We start from the raw sequence: 21,731 nt of genomic DNA on the forward strand, positions 1-21,731 counted from the left end.
AGAATCACACAAATAAATAAATAAATAAATAAACAAAATAAAATGTTCGTATTCTCTTGCGAAAAGAATGCTAGTGTTCAGTCCCTGAATCGTTCAACATCAGAATATTACTTTTGTGCATTCCCAGTATAAAAAAAAACTAACATCTGCCTCTTTCAAACATTAAAAGGTGCTTTTAGGACGCTTGAAAAAACCATTATCAGTTTCAAAAAATTACATGTATGACCTGCAATGTCACAATACTACTCTTGTAGTATACAAACAGAGCAAAATACCCATATGAATATATAAATAACAGAGCAAAATACCCATGTGAATATATAAATAACAGAGCAAAATACCCATGTGAATATATAAATAAAAGAGCAAAATACCCATGTGAATATATACATAAAAGAGCATGATGAACAAAAAAGAAAAACAAAAACAAAAATAAATCTCCACCGTGTCTGCATTTGAATAAACACTTAAAATATCAAAACAGTACTTTTTAATATCAATACAGTATCATGAATAGAAATATCGCGATATATTGCATAACCGATATTTTCTTACACTCCTGGTTAACACACTTTTTTTCTCGATATATTTTTTACAATAACACATAGCATCCGTACAACCCACTCACATACACTGTTTTAGTCACCTCAAACACAGATACATGAGATTTGCATAATCAACCTTTTTTTTTAGCATAAACTATAATAATATTTATATGCACTTTAAATATTTACTACAAATACAATCATCAAAATCATCAAATACAATCTTATCGTGATAGTCTGTACTATTTAATTAATTACAAATAGGTAATGCACAATAATATCGTATTTTCTGCATTCCTCTATATTATAACTAGACATTCACTTATTCAGATAATATTCTATATTTTTTTTATTATATTGGATTTATACATCCTTTTAAATGCACAAATTTATGATCAATTCATGCACAAAACTAGGATTCACAGACTTTTTTTTTTTCCACTGTCATGCCTCATGTAGAGCCATAAACAGTTATAATACCTTAAAAACAGTTTCCAATACACATTTAACTCCCATCAACCACCATACAGCATTAAACCTCTGAAAAACCAAGATGAAACCTAAAAAATACTACAGTTAAACTGAACAATTACATGATGTTAATTAGTTGTCCAAACTTTCGTCTTCTGTTTCCATTCGTTTTAATGTGCCTGTTTATGAGTGTTACAGTATTCTCATAACTCTGCCTGAGCAGGGGATCTGAGTTACACACATATTTCAGCGTGAACTCAGAGTGTGAAAACATTCTTGGTTCATTAGAATTCTCCAGCCAGACATATTAGGCCACAGTCTGAGTAATTAATGTTCACACTGCAGCTTCACTGATGTTTGCACGGTTAAGAAAATGTGTTTCCTTCATCAGCTCTTACCAAAATATTGCAATAATATTGGCCAAAATGATGCAAAAATGCAGAGTTTCTAGTCGGATAATTACTAAAAACCAAGAAACAAGCCTGTGCTTTATAAGAAATGAGAAAAATCTGATCTGTATTATGGATAGTGAATCTAAGGATGCAACTAGAACAGTGGAATTAATCTACTGGCTAAATCAGGGGTGTCAAACATATGACCCGTGGCCCAAAACGGGCCCACCAAAGGGTCCAATCTGGCCTGTGGGATGAATTTGTGAAATTTAGTTACAGTCCAGTTAAACTCCAAAACTCCAACTCTGAGTAGGAAAATAAGTGTAATTGTACCGATGTTCTGCCTGTTGGTAAATGTTTTGTGTATTTGTAGAACCACTGTGATCTGTAAATTGTAAATGATAAACTGAGGGATAAAACTGTTAAACTTGTCCTCATGAATGTCAACGTTAGTCACATTTTCCCCCCCTTCTGTCCTGCAATAACAATGCAATTTTTATTCAATATTTTTCAAAAATAAATGCACTTTTTTATACAGACCTGTAGTATTATATCATAGTGTTATAAAATAGTATTATATCAAAAACAGAGAAAATGTGACTTTTTCAGTAAAATCTATCATTAACTGAACATAAAAACAAACATCTACAACATCATTTTGTTTTTACTTTTTAATTCACTTTCTTCATTTTTCTTGCCATTTTATTTGTTTTTGTTCATTTTGTTGTTTATTTCGACATTTTCTTCATTTTTTGTTCCGATCGTGGCTTATTTTGCTGATGTAACATTTTACTTTGTTTTTCACGTTTCTTCATTTTATTGATCACTTTGGCTGTTTTTGTTCATTTTGTTGCTTATGTGATTCATTTTTACTTAATTTCTTAATGTCTTTTTATTTCTTCACATTATTTATTAGTTTGTACATTTTTATTCTTTTTTTAATCATTTAATACATGTAAAACCCAGTGTGTCCATCCAGTGATCCAACTCCATGGGTTTTACTGGTGAATCAGTGTTGTAGAAGATGACGGTGTTTCCATGGTAACTATGGAGCCTCTGAACGTCCAAATGGGTCATATCTGATGACCATGAGAAGATGACAAACTGTATTTTACATCAGTTATTTACATGGATTAATAGGATTAGTGGATCAACAGGTATTAAACAGTTTCGATCAGTAGATGGTTTTAGTCTTTGAGGGTTAAAAGACTAAATGCAGGGTTCTGGATGTTATGAAACAATGAACTCTGCTCATTTTCTCATCATTTTATAAGTGTTCATTTTTATACTACTTTCAGTTTTTTTTTTATTGCAAATTTACTAGCATTTTGTACAATTTATCCTCATTTTTGCTCAGAATGGTCAAATTTATCACTTTAACCCTCTGGTATCCCTTCCAGCAAGGCCCTTATTAAGCACCAAGTGTGCGTTTTTCGCACACTTGTGGAATAATGTCAAAAAAAAAAAAAAAAAAAATCATAGAGTTTGTTTTTAATTCTTTTACACTTTTTTTTCTATTTCATCAACTTGAGCCGTGAGTAAAAATACCAAATATTCAATAATTGTCACATTTTTTAACCCTTTAAATGCCATGTTTGTATTGTAAACAAACCATTTTTTTGGATGCAAAAAACAAAAACAAATAATAATTTTTTCAATGTACTACATAAAAAGTGGATCACATATTATTTGATTTTTGCAGCCTGGCATATGTCAATGATTAACTCCAACATTGGTTAATTTGCATTATTATTTTTGACGCTAGGTCAAATGTTCAAAAATACTAGCATCTGTCACCAAGTGTGCGTAAAATGCACACCTATAAATCAAACTATTAAATATTATATATTAATTTATTTTTCTACTCTAATTTGATTTCATTTTTGTAAATCAAGGTCAGCCCTAATCATACATATCAAATAGAAGATATAGTGCATTTTAGGCACACTTGGGAGACAGATGCTAGTCTTGTAATTTTCTTTTGTTTACAATGTGCAAATTTTATTTGGCCACCAGAATTTTAAAGATCATGCAAAAATGAACAACTTTTGAATTATTACCTTATTTAAATTGTGAAAAATAATATGAAGTTTTTTAAAATGAAATGCAAAGTGTGCCTAAAAGGCGCACCCAGATACCGGAGGGTTAAACGTATTTTCTAGGTTCTATCATGACTAAAAATATGATAAACTGTATTTGAAACAACTTATTTACATGAATTGATAGGATTAGTGGATCAGTAGTTGTTAGACATTTTAAATAAGTAGATGCTTTTGGTCGCTGGTGGATGTTTGAGTCTTCATGGGTTAATTCCTTCTTTAAGAAAGGCTGATGGGATAAAACTTCCGGAAAACCTCGCTCCTCGCTGCCCTGAAATTCCAGATACGTGACCAGCAGAACGTGGACGGAGCTTTGGGTTTTATATTATATCGAAGAAGCAACACTGACACTGCAACAAAAGCAAACAACTCCCCCTTCAACTCAAAAAGCACAGACTGAGGATTTCCCCGAATTTGCTGCTGCAGCAGAAATACTTAACAAACTAAAGCACTTAAATCCAGAAGAAAAAGCCCTACTCTTACTGACACATACACAGATAAATGGCTTCCTGCCCCAAATACAACTGAAGACGTGGTTTAGTGCCATCGCTTTCTGCTTTTGGCTTTTTCTCTTATTACAAAATGCTACTTTCTGTTCCGTTGACTCATGAGAGGCTGCAGGAGGAGACGGTGGAGGCAAAAAAAAAAATCCTGTTAAATTGTCACTTGTACTTATTTCCCCTGCTGGCTTTGGTCCTAACGCCGCACAACGACGACGGAAAAAAAGATATTCTGTCACAGCTACATGCACTTCACTGGTAACTTGCTTCTTTTTTTTTTTCTTACATTAAATCAATATGTTATTCCTTTATATTCCAACAGCAGTGGAGGAAGTCAACTTCAGATCCATTACTCCAGTAAAACTCACAGTAAAAGTACATGAATTAACCCTCAAACTACAGTCTCTCCGGCGCTACATTTTGCACTTTACAGCATTCACATTCTTGTAACTCTGTTTGAGCTATCCACAAAATTTAAACAGCATCTGAAAGCTGACAGTCAGAGCTTTTGGATGTCATATAACACATTATGGTAGAGCAGTGGGAAGTGAGCAGAGCAGAGAGCAGTATATGCAGTCGGTGAGAGACACTTATTCCTTTTATCAGCATTTTACCAAGGTTTTAGTGTTTTTGTGGTGAATTCTTGTAAATAATTATATTTAATAGTGATCATGCTGTTTTGGAGTGTTCTACTAGTTTGTTTTTGTTGAATTTGATTGTTTTTTTCTACTGTTTTTATCAGTATTTTTTCTGGTTTGTATAGTTCACAGATAGTTGTAATTTAGCTGTACATATTATATAATGAAAAACTAGAAGCACTCGGAGAGCGCAGACCTCCGCCAAGGCTGATCAGTGCCCCCCGTGGGCCCCCCCACCCCCGATCACCACCAAAATTTAATCATTTCTTCCTCATCCCATTTCCAACAAACCCTGAAAATTTCATCCAAATCTGTCCATAACTTTTTGAGTTATGTTGCACACTAACGATCAGTGGCCCCCCCTGTGGGCCCCCCCACGCCAAGGAGGTTATGTTTTTGCCAGGGTTTGTTTGTCTGTCTGTTTGTTTGTTTGTCTGTCCGTTAGTGTGCAACATAACTCAAAATGTTATGGACAGATTTTGATGAAATTTTCTGGTCTGCGCCCCCCCCGTGGGCCCCCCCACCCCCGATCACCACCAAAATTTAATCATTTCTTCCTTATCCCATTTCCAACAAACCCTGAAAATTTCATCCAAATCTGTCCATAACTTTTTGAGTTATGTTGCACACTAACGGACAGACAAACAAACAGACAGACAAACAAGCAAACAAACAAACCCTGGCAAAAACATAACCTCCTTGGCGGAGGTAACAATGAAAAAAGGCCTAAAACTGTGTGTCTGTATCTGTATCTTTTCTGTTTGAGCCTCTTCTTGTCAAACACTTTCCAGACTCATCCATAAATCCCACCGTTCTCCTTCAGGAACGCTGACAACGCTGTATATTTAAAGGTTAATGTTAAAACAGGGTTTCACTGAGTCCCTACATCCATCACAACTGAAAACAGAAGAACAGACTGATATTTAACTCTCAGAATGTGTCCAGTAAAATGTTCAACACCAAACCGGATGTTCATGAGAAGAAGATCCCGCTGAGCACGACTAAAATTCAGTTAAATCGGATTAACCCATAAAGACCCGCTTTTACTTTTGTGTCAGTTCCCAAATGAATTTTTCCCTCTATTAAATGATTTATCACCATTTATTGTAATATTATCCTCTTTATTTTGTCTTTTTCCAGTAAAAATCAGGTAATTTCCAATATTTGATTCACTGATCACGTAGATGTTCATAAAGGCTCATATAAAAGTTTTGGATTATTATATTAAAAATGGAGAAAACTGAAGAAAAAGTGACTTTTTCAGCAACTTTTTCAATAAATGAAGGTAAAATCAAGTGTCCACTGTCATTGATCCAACTCCGTGGGTTTTACTGGTGAATCAATGTTGTAGAAAATGACGGTGTTTCCACAGTAACTATGGAGTCTCTGAACATCCAAATGAGTCATATCTGATGACAATGAAAAGATGACAAACTGTATTTTATCTCAATTATTTCAATGTATTGTTAGCTTTAATGGATCACCAAATATTAAACATTTTAGACCAACAGGGGCTTTGGGTCAACGGTGGATGTTTGGGTCTTTATGGGTTAAAATGGTTCTGCAGCTTTATAACAATAATTTTTATTTATTTATTCATTTATTTATTTATTTATTCAATCATTCATTCATTCATTCATTTATCAGATGGTCTGGAATAAAGTTCTTTGAAGTTCTGCCAAAGATGCCAATGTATTGGATTGTACAGATATGAAGTGAATTTAGATCTAGAAACGAGCTGGGGGATTTATATGACCACTAGAGGGAGTAGTGAGTCACTCCAAGGCCAAGTCAAGTATGAGAACCATTAAGAAACAACTATCAGAGTCAAAAAAAACAAGAAGTGATAAAAATAGAGGCCATTGTTTTCTCCACTGGACTCAGCTGTAAATGTAAAGAATGGAGTTTGATGATGAAATGTCAGTGTTTCTTCTACACTGGTGAGTTTGATTCTGAGGCCTATGAAGGTACAACGTTATTATGGGATGCTGTCTTTGTTAAGTTGCTGTTTGTTGATCCATGGTTCAGACTAAACTGTGAGCTGACCTGGTTTATGGATCCAAACAGATCTTTAGTTCAACATAACAGCATCTAAAAACAGAGCTACGCTAACAGAGCTAAGCTAAAAGAGCTACGCTAACAGAGCTAAGCTAACAGAGCTAAGTTAACAGAGCGATAAAGTAAACTATCAGCTGATGCAGCACGTGAAGATTATAAGACACATTGTTATTTTGAGCGAATTTCTAAATAAGTGTCTATGAGTTTTATTTTGAAGATGAAAACTTGATGATAGCATAAAACAGATGTGTGGAAACAATGAGCTTTATACTTTATTTAGTGCCTGATACAGTCTGTGGATACATAGGGTTGATTTGTTGGTGGTTTTGGTCTTAAATGTGTTCTGACCCCTGTTGGTCAGAGTTTGGAATATTAATACTACATAGAACCATTTTAAAGTTCATTACTTAATTAGGTTAGATAATTTCATATAGCTTCGAAAACACAAGTAAAGCTGTGGATCATTAGATGAATTTCCGTAAACTTATTAAACACAGCTTTAGAATATTTTCATAAGGAAATGTTTATAAGCTTGAAATTTTTTTCTGAATTTTCATAATTCCAGTTTTTAGGTAGTTATTTTTGCCTTTTTTCACATGAAACATAACCTACAGTTCCCCCTACTGGTCAGACAAGGCTGCCTACCATCAAACTTATTTTGTGGAAACATGTAATTCACCTCTTTAATTCCACTTTTTAACAGTTTGCTTCAAATAGGCTCTGTGTCTTATACAACCACAGCTAATTAAGCTAATTTTTCACATTAGAGACGTGGTTATTTATGTTAAACTTTTGTGTAACTGTTAACCTTGACTTAATTAGAAGTGTTTCTAGTAGTTAATTGTTTTAAATCTATCACCACGACACACTCATAACCAAACCCTGCAAAATACAACTGATTAATAAGATTTGCAAGTACTTTTTACTTGTGTTTTTCAGTTCACTTCTTGCCTTTTCTCTTTTTAATGATAAAAGCCTTGTTGTGGTTCCTTGATTTGATTGATTTAACAAACCACAGACTGAAACCAGAGGCGTTTTAAGAGTTTGTGAAGGTGCTTCCTGTCACTTCCAATCAATCACTTCCTGTTTTCTACCCGCAGTTCAACGCAGTGACAGGCCATAAAATACAAGACAGCTGTGAACCAGGAGAGAAGACGTGACATCCATGGATTTCACCGGAAATACAAGGAAATAACTGCGTCCCAGTCCAATGACTTCCATACACCCCACAGAACATCTATAGAAAACAGTCATTTAACTCTGAAACTGAAGGGTGGGCCCATAATTATTTCCCAATTTGCAGGTTCTCGTGTTGTCTCCTGGACTCCTTACCGCGCATATTTAGCCCCGCCCACTCAGGAGACGGGTAGAAGAAACTGTTCTCAACACATTCAGGTGATTTCCAAATAAACTCCACAACCATCACCAACTAAGACGATCAATAACAACATATCACCAGCTACAAACAAGGATTAAACACCGTCTGTCTGTAGGCAGCTTTTCATCTCAATAAAAAAAAAGAAATAAATCACTTGTTGTTTTGTGGAGTTTTTATCACCCAGGACTCGTCTAACTCCATAAAGATGCCTCTTACCACAAAAAACACTCATAGAAACTAATAAAAACTAGAAAAACATAAGCATTTTCAATAAACACTAAACAAGCAAACCTGCTTTTATACTAAACTAATTGGAACTGAAGTGAAAAATAAATGTGAAATATAAAATAAAATGAAAAATAGGGAAAAATTTGCAACTTATGGCCTTGATTTAAATCACAAATCGGTATTAAAAAACCCACACGTCAACATACAGTGAAAATCCAATAAAAAAAAAAATAACATGAAATAAAACATAGAACAGTATGAATAAAAAATAAATAAATGAATCTCCCATGTGTTTTAGATGTTTTCGTCCAACTTATTACCTCCGCCAAGGAGGTTATGTTTTTGCCAGGGTTTGTTTGTTTGTTTGTTTGTTTGTTTGTCTGTCTGTCTGTTTGTTTGTCTGTCCGTTAGTGTGCAACATAACTCAAAAAGTTATGGACAGATTTGGATGAAATTTTCAGGGTTTGTTGGAAATGGGATAAGGAAGAAATGATTAAATTTTGGTGGTGATCGGGGGTGGGGGGGCCCACGGGGGGACCCATTTCCAACAAACCCTGAAAATTTCATCAAAATCTGTCCATAACTTTTTGAGTTATGTTGCACACTAACGGACAGACAAACAGACAGACAGACAAACAAACAAACAAACCCTGGCAAAAACATAACCTCCTTGGCGTGGGGGGGCCCACGGGGGGGGCCACTGATCAGCCTTGGCGGAGGTCTGCGCTGTCCGAGTGCTTCTAGTTTTGTATCTGTTTTTATCAGTTTTAGCATATTTTTAACTACTATTTTTTATTATTAGTTTACCATATTGTATATTTTACTTATATATTTGTGCAGCTCAGGGAAACTTATGTTGCTTTAACCCATAAAGACCCAAACAGCTCCGTAGTTGCCGTGGAAACACTGTTGTCTTCTCCAACACTGATCACCAGTAAAACCCATGTACTTTGAAAAATGACAGTTGTTGGAGAAGCTTGTTTTTACATTCAGTTAATGATATATTTTACTGGAAAAGTCACTTTATGTTAAGTTTTCTCTGTTTTTGATATAATAACCTTGAAATGTCATATTAGAGTGATGATTAAAGTAAATAATCAGTAAATGAAATACAGGAAATTGCCTGATTTTCACTGAAAAAATGCAAAATACGGAGGATTATATTATCACAAATGGTGATAAATTACTTAAAGGAGTGATGTTTTGCTGCTTTTAAATAGAACTATGCATTTTCAAACATTTCCCTGTGGTCTACATAAACTGTAAATGCTCTGCTTGGGTCTGAATTTTTCATTAATTCAACTCCACAGGTCCATCTTCAACCCTATTTCTGAGTAATGACACCAGAAAGGTGGTTTTAAGCACTAGCCCTTTAAATGCACATAAGCCACTTCAGGCCCCGCCCCCTCCAGGTTGTTGGCTGTGCTGCTCTGTCCCGTTCAACCAGCAGCTGAACATTTTCGGTAATCGGCTCGAAGTTTGGACATATTTTCAGTATGGACTACAACCGTTGCTGCTGATAAACAATTATGGTGTACTCTAACAAATGTTCGTCGGAAGTCTTGACCTTATATGTGCAAATGTTGTGACGTAACTAGTTGTAAAAGTAACAAATTAAGCAGGAATTAAAATGAGTTGTAGAAATCCACTCAATTTTTGCCAAAATGAATATAAAAATAGTTTTGCAGCACCTGAAGGGTTCAAATTCAAACTTTTTGAACTATTAGGGTCCAAATACACAAATAAATGAACCAAAGACGAATAAAAGTGGGTTTAGCAAAATATGACCCCTTTAAAAAAGGTTAAATACAGTGGAAAATTCATTTGGAAACTGCCACAAAAGTAGCACTGGGTTAAATGTGTTATAGAAATAAATGTAACCTAGACCAAAGTAAATCCACATGTTAAAGCTACAATACTAGATCTGATTTTTGCATCAAACTAAGCATATTTTCTGTGTAACTCCTGGTTTTCCTTCTTATTTCCAAACAGGTTTCCCTCCCCTCCTCGTTGTCATTACTCTAGTCCTTTGTTCAACTCATGCAGCTGCCGTTGGACAGGTTGATAAGGATGTTTTCGATGCTGCGTTCACTCACCGATGCAGGAGCTCCCATCGAGCAGGTAGGAGCCATTGTCATGGAAACCACTTCTGCATTCACAGTGGTACCAGCCGGGCAGGTTGACACAGCGGGAGTGGTTGTGGCACTCGATCAGACCCTCAGCACACTCGTCGATATCTGAGGACACACACATTCACACAGATGCATCAGTCTGCATTACCTCCCTGCTTTACCAGCCTCAGACTTCTGCTCATTTGTGTCGTTTGATTTTTTGCTGCTGTTCTTTGATCGGTGCTCGTCGCTGCCGTGGAGGTTGATCCAATCACAGCGAACTGCCGCCGCGACAGCAGAGCGAGGTCAGCGGCACCCACATTAGACGCCGTGACGGGGATCAAAGTCACCATTTGGCAGCAGAGTCACTTCCTACATGCACTGCTCTCTACTTTAGACTCCTCGTTTTTGCCTCAGGTATGAATCCACAAACCTGCCCCAGAGGCGTTCCAGTCCCTTTCAGGAGTGTAAATACACAATATAGACAAAAATATGTGGACACATTGAATTCAGGTGTTTCTTTTCTAACAGGGGTCTGGGATACAAAACAATAATGACAAATGACATCATATAGTTTTACATTGTGATAAATACCATTGCATTGGTTAGTTTGGTTTAAATTGTTATCTTTGCTTCCAAAATTTCCCTCAACATGACGTAAGTATTGGGATTAGGGAGGCACCGATACCACTTTTTTCCAGACTGAGCACGAGTACAAGTACTTACATTTGAGTACTTGCCGATACCGAGTACCGATACGAGTACTTGATAATCCCATTCTAGTTCTTAGTTCCTTTTGTAAATGTGCTTTAATGCCATTGTCATTAGTCTGACTGGAACAAAGTGCTGCTGCTGACATTTAATGTGTTGGAATGAGCGTTTCAATTAATCCACCAGGGGGCGCCACTCTGAATTAACCATACTGGACAAATACCACGAAGAAGAGTAAAGTTTTTTGAGAAGAAGAAGAAAGTCAGTAATAACAAACATGGAGACGACAGAGGCAACACTAATGTGATACTAATATTGCAGCGTTTTCGCTGGTAAAGTTTAAAAGCTTAGTTTCAGCAGGTAGAGAAAAGAGACATGGGCGATAAGTTTCATTTTCACTTCCGCTGGTGGCGGTCTGCACTGCTCCATACCCCTCTCCATCTGGGTACGCATCCGCCAGCACCTGGAAAACGGATGGGATGTACGCAGAGGATGGACAGGACGTTGCGTCCGTATCTGTCTGTGTCTTTAACGTTACTTGCTGTTTGCATTACTTTTATCACTGTCATTTATTTTGAAAAATCTCCACACTCCCCACACATTATTCCACCATTGCGTACCTGCTGCACTGAACTGTGAATGTCACACGGCCATAAGTGGTATTGGTGCATTTGTATCGGATTACTTTTACGAGTACAAATCTGAGTACACACACTGAGTATCGGAGCCGATACCCGATACTCATATCGGAATCAGTGCATCCCTAATTGGGACACATCATGTCTACGGCTGTAAATATGTCCTGCTCATGATAATTTGACATATAAACATCAATATTTCCTGAAAGTTTAATGGGAGATTTTTCTTCCTCAGTGAGATGTGAAGAAAGTAGATGGTTAGTTGTGACACAAAATTATCATTTACAGTCAGAGCATGAAAGATGTTTTAAAAATTTAGAGGCAGAACATTTAAAATCATAGTCATGGATTTAAAAAAAAATCAGTGTTGACTGAAATTAAGTAAAAACCATCTTTGAGGCACTTTGGAAGCAAAGATAACAATTTAAACCAAACTAACCAATGCAATTTTAGACAATTGTATTAATTTTGTGTTTTTTATATATATATATATATATATATATATATATGTGTGTGTGTGTGTGTGTGTGTGTGTGTGTGTTTGTGTATTTAAACGTTTTATTATTTTTTTTTTTTTCTTTTTCTCTTGCATTGATAATTTCTTTCCTGCTATTTTTTTATTATACTTGAATGGAGCGACTGTAACACCCAATACTTCCCCTCTGGAATCAATAAAGTGTCCTGATTCATTACATTATAAAACTATATTCCGACATGAGTCATTACTGTTTTGTATCCCAGACCCGTTAGAAAAGAAACACCTGAATTCAATGTGTTTGCATACTTTTATCCATATATGCACCTCCCATCCATTATGTATGCTGCGAGGTTTGCTCTTCATCCTCGCTCTCACTTCTGCTCAAAGACCAGACCTGTGCACACGTACACCCGCCGCTAAAAGCCTGACCTTCAGTTACACCTTCAATCAGCTAAATGCATCGATAAAGCAAACAGGGCAAAGTGGCAAAGAACTGCTCATTAACAGTCACGTCTGAGTGTTATTTAGTCTCCACAGAAGAAGAAACGCTTAACACACCAAAAACAGCTGCACTCTGCTGCTTGACCCCAGGTAGAGATTGATTTGAGGAGGTTTATGAAGCACGAAAAGGGTTAAACATCTTCAGATTGAGGTCAAATGACAGGTTTTTGATATTTGTCCTTTCGTGACAGGAAAACGCTTCCGCAAAGTGTAACTGAAACTGAAGTGGTGGGAGGCAAATAAAACTCTCTGCAAAGGCAAAGAGAAGAAAAAAGAGCAACAACAGGCAATATATCTTCCAAAACCTAAGTAGAGAGAAGAAAGGTATGTCTTTGTGTGTCCACAAAGCATTTCCTTTTGATTCCAAACACTGGGTCTGGTGTTGGATGAAGAAAATATATGTTTCCTGAGTCCTGCCTGAAGTTTGGTTAGAAATAGAACATTCATGTTATGCTTTATTTCCATATCTCTTGGAACATTTTTCATGAAAAATATGATCTTCCTGAATCCTTCTTATTTGTTTTCATTGAGAGTTTAGAAATAGTTTTAATATTGTTTAAGGTTTAATTCATTCAACTCCAAAACACATTTGCTTGTCCCCAAAAACTGGAAATGGCATCTGTTAGTACAAGATTATAACAAGTTTAAGGTTAGAGTCAACCAAAATCATATTCTGAGTAGTATTATATACATTTTCATGATAAATGTTGATCAATATGTCCTTCATTTTTTGACTTTAGTTAAAGTTGAAGAAACCAGTTGTTATTTGTGGTTTTCAACCGTTTGTAAAACATGTAAAAAAAAAAAAAAAAGACCAAATTCTGTGATTAAACACAAAATAACATCTCTGATTTCATGATGAACGGCACCATCTACTAGACTAGATATGAGTTTATTTAATACAATGAAAATACATAAAAGACTTAAGGCTTTGAAACTCTTCTTAAAGGTCAGAACATGACACTAAGATGACAAACAACAGTAATCACACAGCAAAAAATATTAATAATGTAAAACAAGACACTTGGTATTGTGTTGTAGTAAGTGTTTGGTTGTAACAAAATAAACCTGAAAGGCCAGACAAAAATGCATGTTATAACAATATTTATCTTCATATATAATCATTGATGTCTGTCACCAGAAGACCACCAGCTTTATTTCACAGAAACTAGTTTGTAAAAGAAAAAATGCTTCAAGTGTTAATAATGAATAGAATCACTTAATCCTGCAATGATGACAGGATGGATGGATAATGGATGAGATGAGATGAGATGAGATGAGTGAGTGAGTGAGTGGATGGATGGGATGAGTGAGTGGGTGGATAGATGGATGGATGACTAGATGGATGGATGGACGGATGGATGACAGATGGATGAATGGATGGACGGATGGATGGATAGATGGATGGATGAATGGATGGATGGACGGATGGATGGATGAATGGATGGATGAGTGGATGGACAGATGGATGGATGGATGGATGGATGGATGAATGGATGAGTGGCTGGACAGATGGATGGATGGATGGATGGGATGAGTGAGTGGGTGGATGGATGGATGACTAGATGGATGGATGGATGGATGGATGGATGGATAGATGGATGATGAATGGATGGATGGATGGATGGATGGATGGATGAATGGATGGACGGATGGATGATAGATGGATGGATGAGTGGATGGACAGGTGGATGGATGGATGGGATGAGTGAGTGGATGGATGGATGGACAACTAGATGGATGGATGGATGGATAGATGGATGATGGATGGATGAATGGATGGACGGATGGATAGATGGATGGATGAATGGATGGACGGATGGATGATAGATGGATGGATGCATGGATGAGTGGATGGATGGGATGAGTGAGTGGGTGGATGAGTGGATGGACAGATGGATGGATGGATGGATGGATGGGATGAGTGAGTGGGTGGATGGATGACTAGATGGTTGATGGATGGATGAATGGATGGACGGATGGATGGATGGATGGATGGATGAATGGATGGATGGACGGACGGATGGATGGATGAATGGATGAGTGGATGGACAGATGGATGGATGAGTGGATGGACAGGTGGATGGATGGATGGGATGAGTGAGTGGGTGGATGGATGGACGACTAGATGGATGGATGGACGGATAGATGGATGATGGATGGATGGATGGATGGATGGATGGACGGATGGATGGATGATAGATGGATGAATGGATGGATGATAGATGGATGGATGGATGAGTGGATGGACAGGTGGATGGATGGATGGGATGAGTGAGTGGGTGGATGGATGGACGACTAGATGGATGGATGGACAGATGGACGGACAGATGGACGGACAGACGGATGGATGGATGGGATGAGTGAGTGGATGGATGGATGGACGACGGACAGACGGATTAAACCAACCCGATTTCATTCCCTGGTGCCAGACATTCCCACACAAACACAGAAAACACATTCCCTCCTGTCCATCCTCTGAATCATTTCCTTTCCGTCTTCTTTTGCTTCTTCTGTCGGTCAATACCCTTCACCTTTTACACTGATAGAAAACCCAAGTGTAACGCTGGTGTGTAAATTGATTTTTTTTTTTTTTTTGTAAGACAGGTTTGGACAGTCTCCCCTTCGACAACAACACACAACTTTGTCTCCAATCAGAAATATCTTTACACCAAACAGCAGTTTAGTAGACGCTGATATCTAACAGGAGTATGTATGTACTCGTACACTAAAAGGCAGAGCGACGCTGAGCCGCTGAGCGCTGTGTGTTGTGTGTTGTGCTTCAGGTCTGGTCCGATGTAGGTAATAAGATGTGACAACCGCTGAGAGGCTGCCCTCCGTCAGCCGCTCAGGTCAAATCCACCAAAAACGCTCTGGCTGACGTCCCACCCAAGCATCTGCAGATTAGACGGGAAGGCAGCGGCTCTGCACATGTGCAGTAGACACGGGGTTAGCATGAGGAGGTTGTGTTTATACAACAATCAGCAGATTCAGGATATCATTTAGGTTTAATTCGGTTCTGTTTCAGCGTGATGTGATTCATTTCTGTACTTTTATCAACAGATCTAACCATTTCACATGAAGAAATTCTAAATATACAGCAATAATATATACCCATTATGAGACGTCTGATGAGTAAAATAATCTCCACGTTAAACTAAAATGAATAACATGATGGATCGGAGTTCCGAAAAAAGATAGGTGAACATTCCACCCAGTTCATGTCCAGTTATTTGCCTTATAAACATGCTTTTTATACATTATCTATTCATTCTAAACACTAAAAACACCTTCCAAACCAGTGGTCGAAGTTTATACATCACAAAATTCAGAGTTATACTTTCAAAAACTTCTCCAAACAAGACCAACTGAACCAAAAGTAGATGCAAACCATCGACTTTAAACTCCATCTGCAGACCTGAGGTGTACTGTGAAGTGTTACATAAAACAACATGCATCACACAGGATGAGGGCAACATCTTTGATAACTACTACAGCTATTTTCCAAAAAACAACAGCAACTTGCAGATTTTTACATGATAAACAAGCTCCAACCTCACTGGCAGACAATAAATGATCTTCACAGAGCTCCTGTTTTGTGGAGCTGCGTGATTAAACCGTCTCCTTTCATTACGAAACCACCACAAAACCCAGCTCCAGGTCTCCGCTGTGGTGTTTAATATTTTGTTTTTGCTGGTGAAAAAAGTCTGAGTGTGGAAAAACCCCACAGCGTATTCATTCTCACTGTGCAACTGCCTTCTTAAAAAGGGGATCACGATGGTAGATGAGGTAGAAAAATAGGTAAAGCATCAAATTAATGAATAATGCGAACAGAGAAATGACAATAAAACTGGTTCTTGGAATCCTTTCATGTAATATTTAAAAGCCGATCCATACAAAGCTGTAAACTGACTATACTGTGATGAAACATGTCAGTACTAGTGTTGTATTAACATGTTAAAAATCTGTGTTTAATGGTTTGAAAAATGGCTGAACGTGCCTCCTGCTGTTTTGAAAATAGACAGATACAGTTAATACCTGTCACCACGTTTTCTATTGGTGGAAAAGTGCACTGTATCAACCAATCAGATGTGTGGCATCATAGTGTGACACCAGATTATTTTGTAAATAGTTGTACAGGGTGGGGAAGCAAAATTTACAATGAACATTTAGTTGTTTTTTCTCAGCAGGCAGTACGTCAATTGTTTTGAAACCAAACATATATTGATGTCATAATCATACCTAACACTATTATCCATACCTTTTCAGAAACTTTTGCCCATATGAGTAATCAGGAAAGCAAACGTCAAAGAGTGTGTGATTTGCTGAATGCACTCGTCACACCAAAGGAGATTTCAAAAATAGTTGGAGTGTCCATAAAGACTGTTTATAATGGAAAGAAGAGAATGACTATGAGCAAAACTATTACGAGAAAGTCTGGAAGATACTGTTAAAGAAGAATGGGAGAAGTTGTCACCTGAATATTTGAGGAACACTTGCACAAGTTTCAGGAAGCGTGTGAAGGCAGTTACTGAGAAAGAAGGAGGACACATAGAATAAAAACATTTTCTATTATGTCAATTTTCTTGTGGCAAATAAATTCTCATGACTTTCAATAAACTAATTGGTCATACACTGTCTTTCAATCCCTGCCTCAAAATAGTGTAAATTTTGCTTCCCCACCCTGTATATAACTGTTATTTGCTTCTTCTTCTTTTTTTTTTTTTTTTTGCATTTTCAATTTATATGGTCATTCTCAGTTCAGGGTTTCTACAGGTTTCTACAAGTTAAATTTAAGACTTTTTAAAGAGCTTTTTAAGACTACTTCACAGCCTATTTCACAGCTATACTACTAAAATGTATTTATTTACTCCAAAGTCTACTACTATTTGTTAGATTTTTTTTTTTTCCAGTCATATATTTATTAAAAGTTATAAAACTGGCTTGTTCGTGTTTTTTTGGTGAAAAACAGTAAAAAATCTCACTTTTTCCAAATCGGATTTCATGTTCACAGTGAGCAAATTCACCCTCACTGTGCAGCTGTGTATTTAAAAGAGGATCACAATGGTAGACGAGGTAGAAAAATAGGTAAGGCATCAAATAAATGAATAATACAAGCAGAGAAATGACAATAAAACTGTTTTTTGGAATCCTTTCATATAATATTTAAAAGCCGATCCATACAAAGCTGTAAACTGACTATGCTGTGATGAAACGTGAGTGTACTGGTGTTATATTAACATGTTAAAAATCTGTGTTTTATGGTTTGAAAAATGGCTAGATGTGCCTCCTGCTGTTTTGAAAATAGATGTACAACCATTTTCTATTGGTGGAAAAGTACACTGCATCAACCAATCAGATGTGTGGCATTATAGTGTGACACCAGATTATTTTGTAAATAGTTGTATATAACTGTTATTTGCTTCTTTTTTTTTTTTTTTTTGCATTTTCAATTTATATGTTCATTCTCAGTTCAGGGTTTCTACACGTTTCAACAAGTTAAATTAAAGACATTTTAAAGAGCTTTTTAAGACTACTTCACAGCCTATTTCACAGCTATACTACTAAAATGTATTGATTTACTCCCATGTCTACTACTATTTGCTCGATTTTGTTATTATTTTTTGCCATTTTCAATTCATATGTTTATTCTAAGTTATAAAACTGGCTTGTTCAACATGTTTTTTTGGTGAAAAACAGTAAAAAATCTGACTTTTTCCTCCTCAGACTTCCTGTTCACAGTGAGCAAGTTCACCCTCACTGTGCAGCTGTGTATTTGAAAGGGGATCTCAATGGTAGACAAGGTAGAAAAATAGGTAAAGCATCAAATTAATGAATAATGCGAACAGAGAAATGACAATAAAACTGTTTTTTGGAATCCTTTCATATAATATTTAAAAGCTGATCCATACAAAGCTGTAAGCTGACTATACTGTGATGAAACGTGAGTGTACTGGTGTTATATTAACATGTTAAAAATCTGTGTTTTATGGTTTGAAAAATGACTAGACGTGCCTCCTGCTGTTTTGAAAATAGATGTACAACCATGTTGGACAGATACAGTTACTACCTGTCACCACATTTTCTATTGGTGGAAAAGTACACTGCATCAACCAATCAGATGTGTGGCATCATAGTGTGACACCAGATTATTTTGTAAATAGTTGTATATAACTTATTTGCTGAACTTCTTTTTTTTTGCATTTTCAATTTATATGTTCATTCTCGGTTCAGGGTTTCTACAAGTTAAATTTAAGACTTTTTAAAGAGCTTTTTAAGACTACTTCACAGCCTATTTCACAGCTATACTACTAAAATGTATTTATTTACTACAACGTCTACTACTATTTGTTAGATTTTTTTTTTTTTTTTTTCAATTCATATGTTTATTATAAGTTATAAAACTGGCTTGTTCAACATGTTTTTTTGGTGAAAAACAGTAAAAAATCTCACTTTTTCCTCCTTAATTTCATGTTCACAGTGAGCAAATTCACCCTCACTGTGCAGCTGTGTATTTAAAAGGGGATCACAATGGTAGACGAGGTAGAAAAATAGGTAAAGCATCAAATTAATGAATAATGCGAACAGAGAAATGACAATAAAACTGTTTTTTGGAATCCTTTCATATAATATTTAAAAGCTGATCCATACAAAGCTGTAAGCTGACTATACTGTGATGAAATGTGTGAGTACTGGTGTTATATTAACATGTTAAAAATCTGTGTTTTATGGTTTGAAAAACGGCTAGATGTGCCTCCTGCTGTTTGGAAAATAGATGAACAACCATGTTGGACAAATATAGTTACTACCTGTCACCACATTTTCTATTGGTGGAAAAGTACACTGCATCAACCAATCAGATGTGTGGCATCATAGTGTGACACCAGATTATTTTGTAAATAGTTGTATATAACTGTTATTGGCTAAACTTTTTTTTTTTTTTTTTTTGCATTTTCAATTTATATGTTCATTCTCAGTTCAGGGTTTCTACAGGTTTCTACAAGTTAAATTTAAGACTTTTAAAAGAGCTTTTAAGACTACTTCACAGCCTATTTCACAGCTATACTACTAAAATGTATTTATTTACTACAACGTCTACTACTATTTGCTAGATTTTATTTTTTGCCGTTTTCAATTCATATGTTTTTCAATTTATGTGTTCATTCTCAGTTCAGGGTTTCTACAAGTTAAATTTAAGACATTTAAAAGAGCTTTTTAAGACTACTTCAGAGCCTATTTCACGGCTATACTAATAAAATATATTGATTTACTACAACGTCTACTACTATTTGCTAGATTTTATTATTTTTTGCCATTTTCAATTCATATGTTTATTATAAGTTATAAAACTGGCTCGTTCAACGTGTTTTTTTGGTGAAAAACAGTAAAAAAATCTCACTTTTTCCTACTCAGATTTCATGTTCACAGTGAGCAAATTCACCCTCACTGTGCAGCTGTGTATTTAAAAGGGGATCACAATGGTAGACGAAGTAGAAAAATAGATAAAGCATCAAATAAATGAATAATGCGAACAGAGAAATGAAAATAAAATTGCTTCTTGGAATCCTTTCATATCATATTCAAAAGTTGATCCATACAAAGCTGTAAGCTGACTATACTGTGATGAAACATGTCAGTACTAGTGTTATATTAACATGTTAAAAATCTGTGTTTTATGGTTTGAAAAATAGCTGAACGCGCCTCCTGCTGTTTTAAATCATCCTGGACCTTGAAAGGCCGACGCCGGTGCAGAGTCAACAGTTGGGACGTATTTATGTCACGGAAGAATAAGTTTATTCAACGCTGCAACACAACACAGGAGCCATCATTCATGACGGCCAGTGTTCGGCGGTGGCTTCATACGCTACAGGGTTTGACTGATGGTCCCAGGAAAAGCACTGATTCACTTCAGGCCAGTCGCCTTGACGTCAAATATAATGAAGTGGTGGATTGAGGACTGAGGCCTTTTTACCCCCAGGTTCTTCCTCCTCCTATGGGTGGAGGCTGAAATCCACTGATGTTCCTACCATTGAACTTTTACCAACTGGTTTTGTTAAATCTGTCACACACTCATAAACCCAGATTAGCAACATTACCTGAAAATGCCATCTAAATCTGTATATAACTTTTTGAGTTATCTTGCTAACAGATAGATGAACAAACAAAAATCCCACCCCCCAGTCCCCCCATTACCACCAAAATTTAATCATTTGTTCCCTGTGCCAGTATCAACATTTCCTGAAAATTTCATCCAAATTTGTCCATAACTTTTGGAGTTATCTTGCTAACAGACAAACAAACAAACAAACCCCGATGAAAACATAACCTCCGCTGTTCCTTGGCGGAGGATATAAACAGCTATAAACAACCACAGTCACATCTGTTTAGGTAAACCGGCCCGCTGTCCTTGGCAATCAGCGTTAACAACTAGAGCTGAAACGATTAATCGACTCAAAGTTAGGGCTGTGCAATTAATCAAAATTCAATTACGATTTCGATTATTACATTCAACGATTACAACATTTATGTAATCGAGAAAAAACAATTATTAATTTTGAGTTGTTTTAATTCACGCGCACGCAAGCTACCATGAGCAGCTCGGCCCCGCCCCCCTCTAAGCTACAGCTACCAGCTAGCCGGCAGGTCCACCCCACCAGGACAGTTGTACCTAGCGGTCTGGAAAAATGGCCGGAGAATCACAGCAGAAGCGCTTAGTAAACAAAAAAGGCAAGTCCAGTTCAACTGTATGGAATTACTTTGGGTTTGATGAAGAAGACGAAAAGCAAAAATATATCACATGCAAAAAGTGTTTCGTAGTTGTGTCCGCACCGACCGCTAACACAACAAACCTTTGTAACCATCTAAAGTTTAACCACCGCAACCTTTATATGATAATCTTATGAAAAACCAAAACACACAAAAAAACCCAGCTCCATCTACAACTTCATCCACAATGCAGTCTTCAATCTCCGAATCTCTTTAG

General features: G+C 36.4%; 1 protein-coding gene across 1 annotated transcript in view; it reads right to left on the minus strand.

Annotated features, from left to right (window-relative positions):
• LOC115414140 (protein kinase C-binding protein NELL1-like) overlaps nt 1-21,731 on the minus strand; it is an 806,279-nt gene that overhangs the window by 42,048 nt on the left and 742,500 nt on the right. The window contains exon 16 of the mRNA XM_030127358.1: nt 10,406-10,546. Coding sequence (XP_029983218.1) covers nt 10,406-10,546 — 141 coding nt within the window. The remainder of the gene's footprint in view (nt 1-10,405; nt 10,547-21,731) is intronic.

Source organism: Sphaeramia orbicularis, chromosome 3 (genome assembly GCF_902148855.1).
Source record: "Sphaeramia orbicularis chromosome 3, fSphaOr1.1, whole genome shotgun sequence".
NCBI classification, from domain to species: domain Eukaryota; kingdom Metazoa; phylum Chordata; class Actinopteri; order Kurtiformes; family Apogonidae; genus Sphaeramia; species Sphaeramia orbicularis.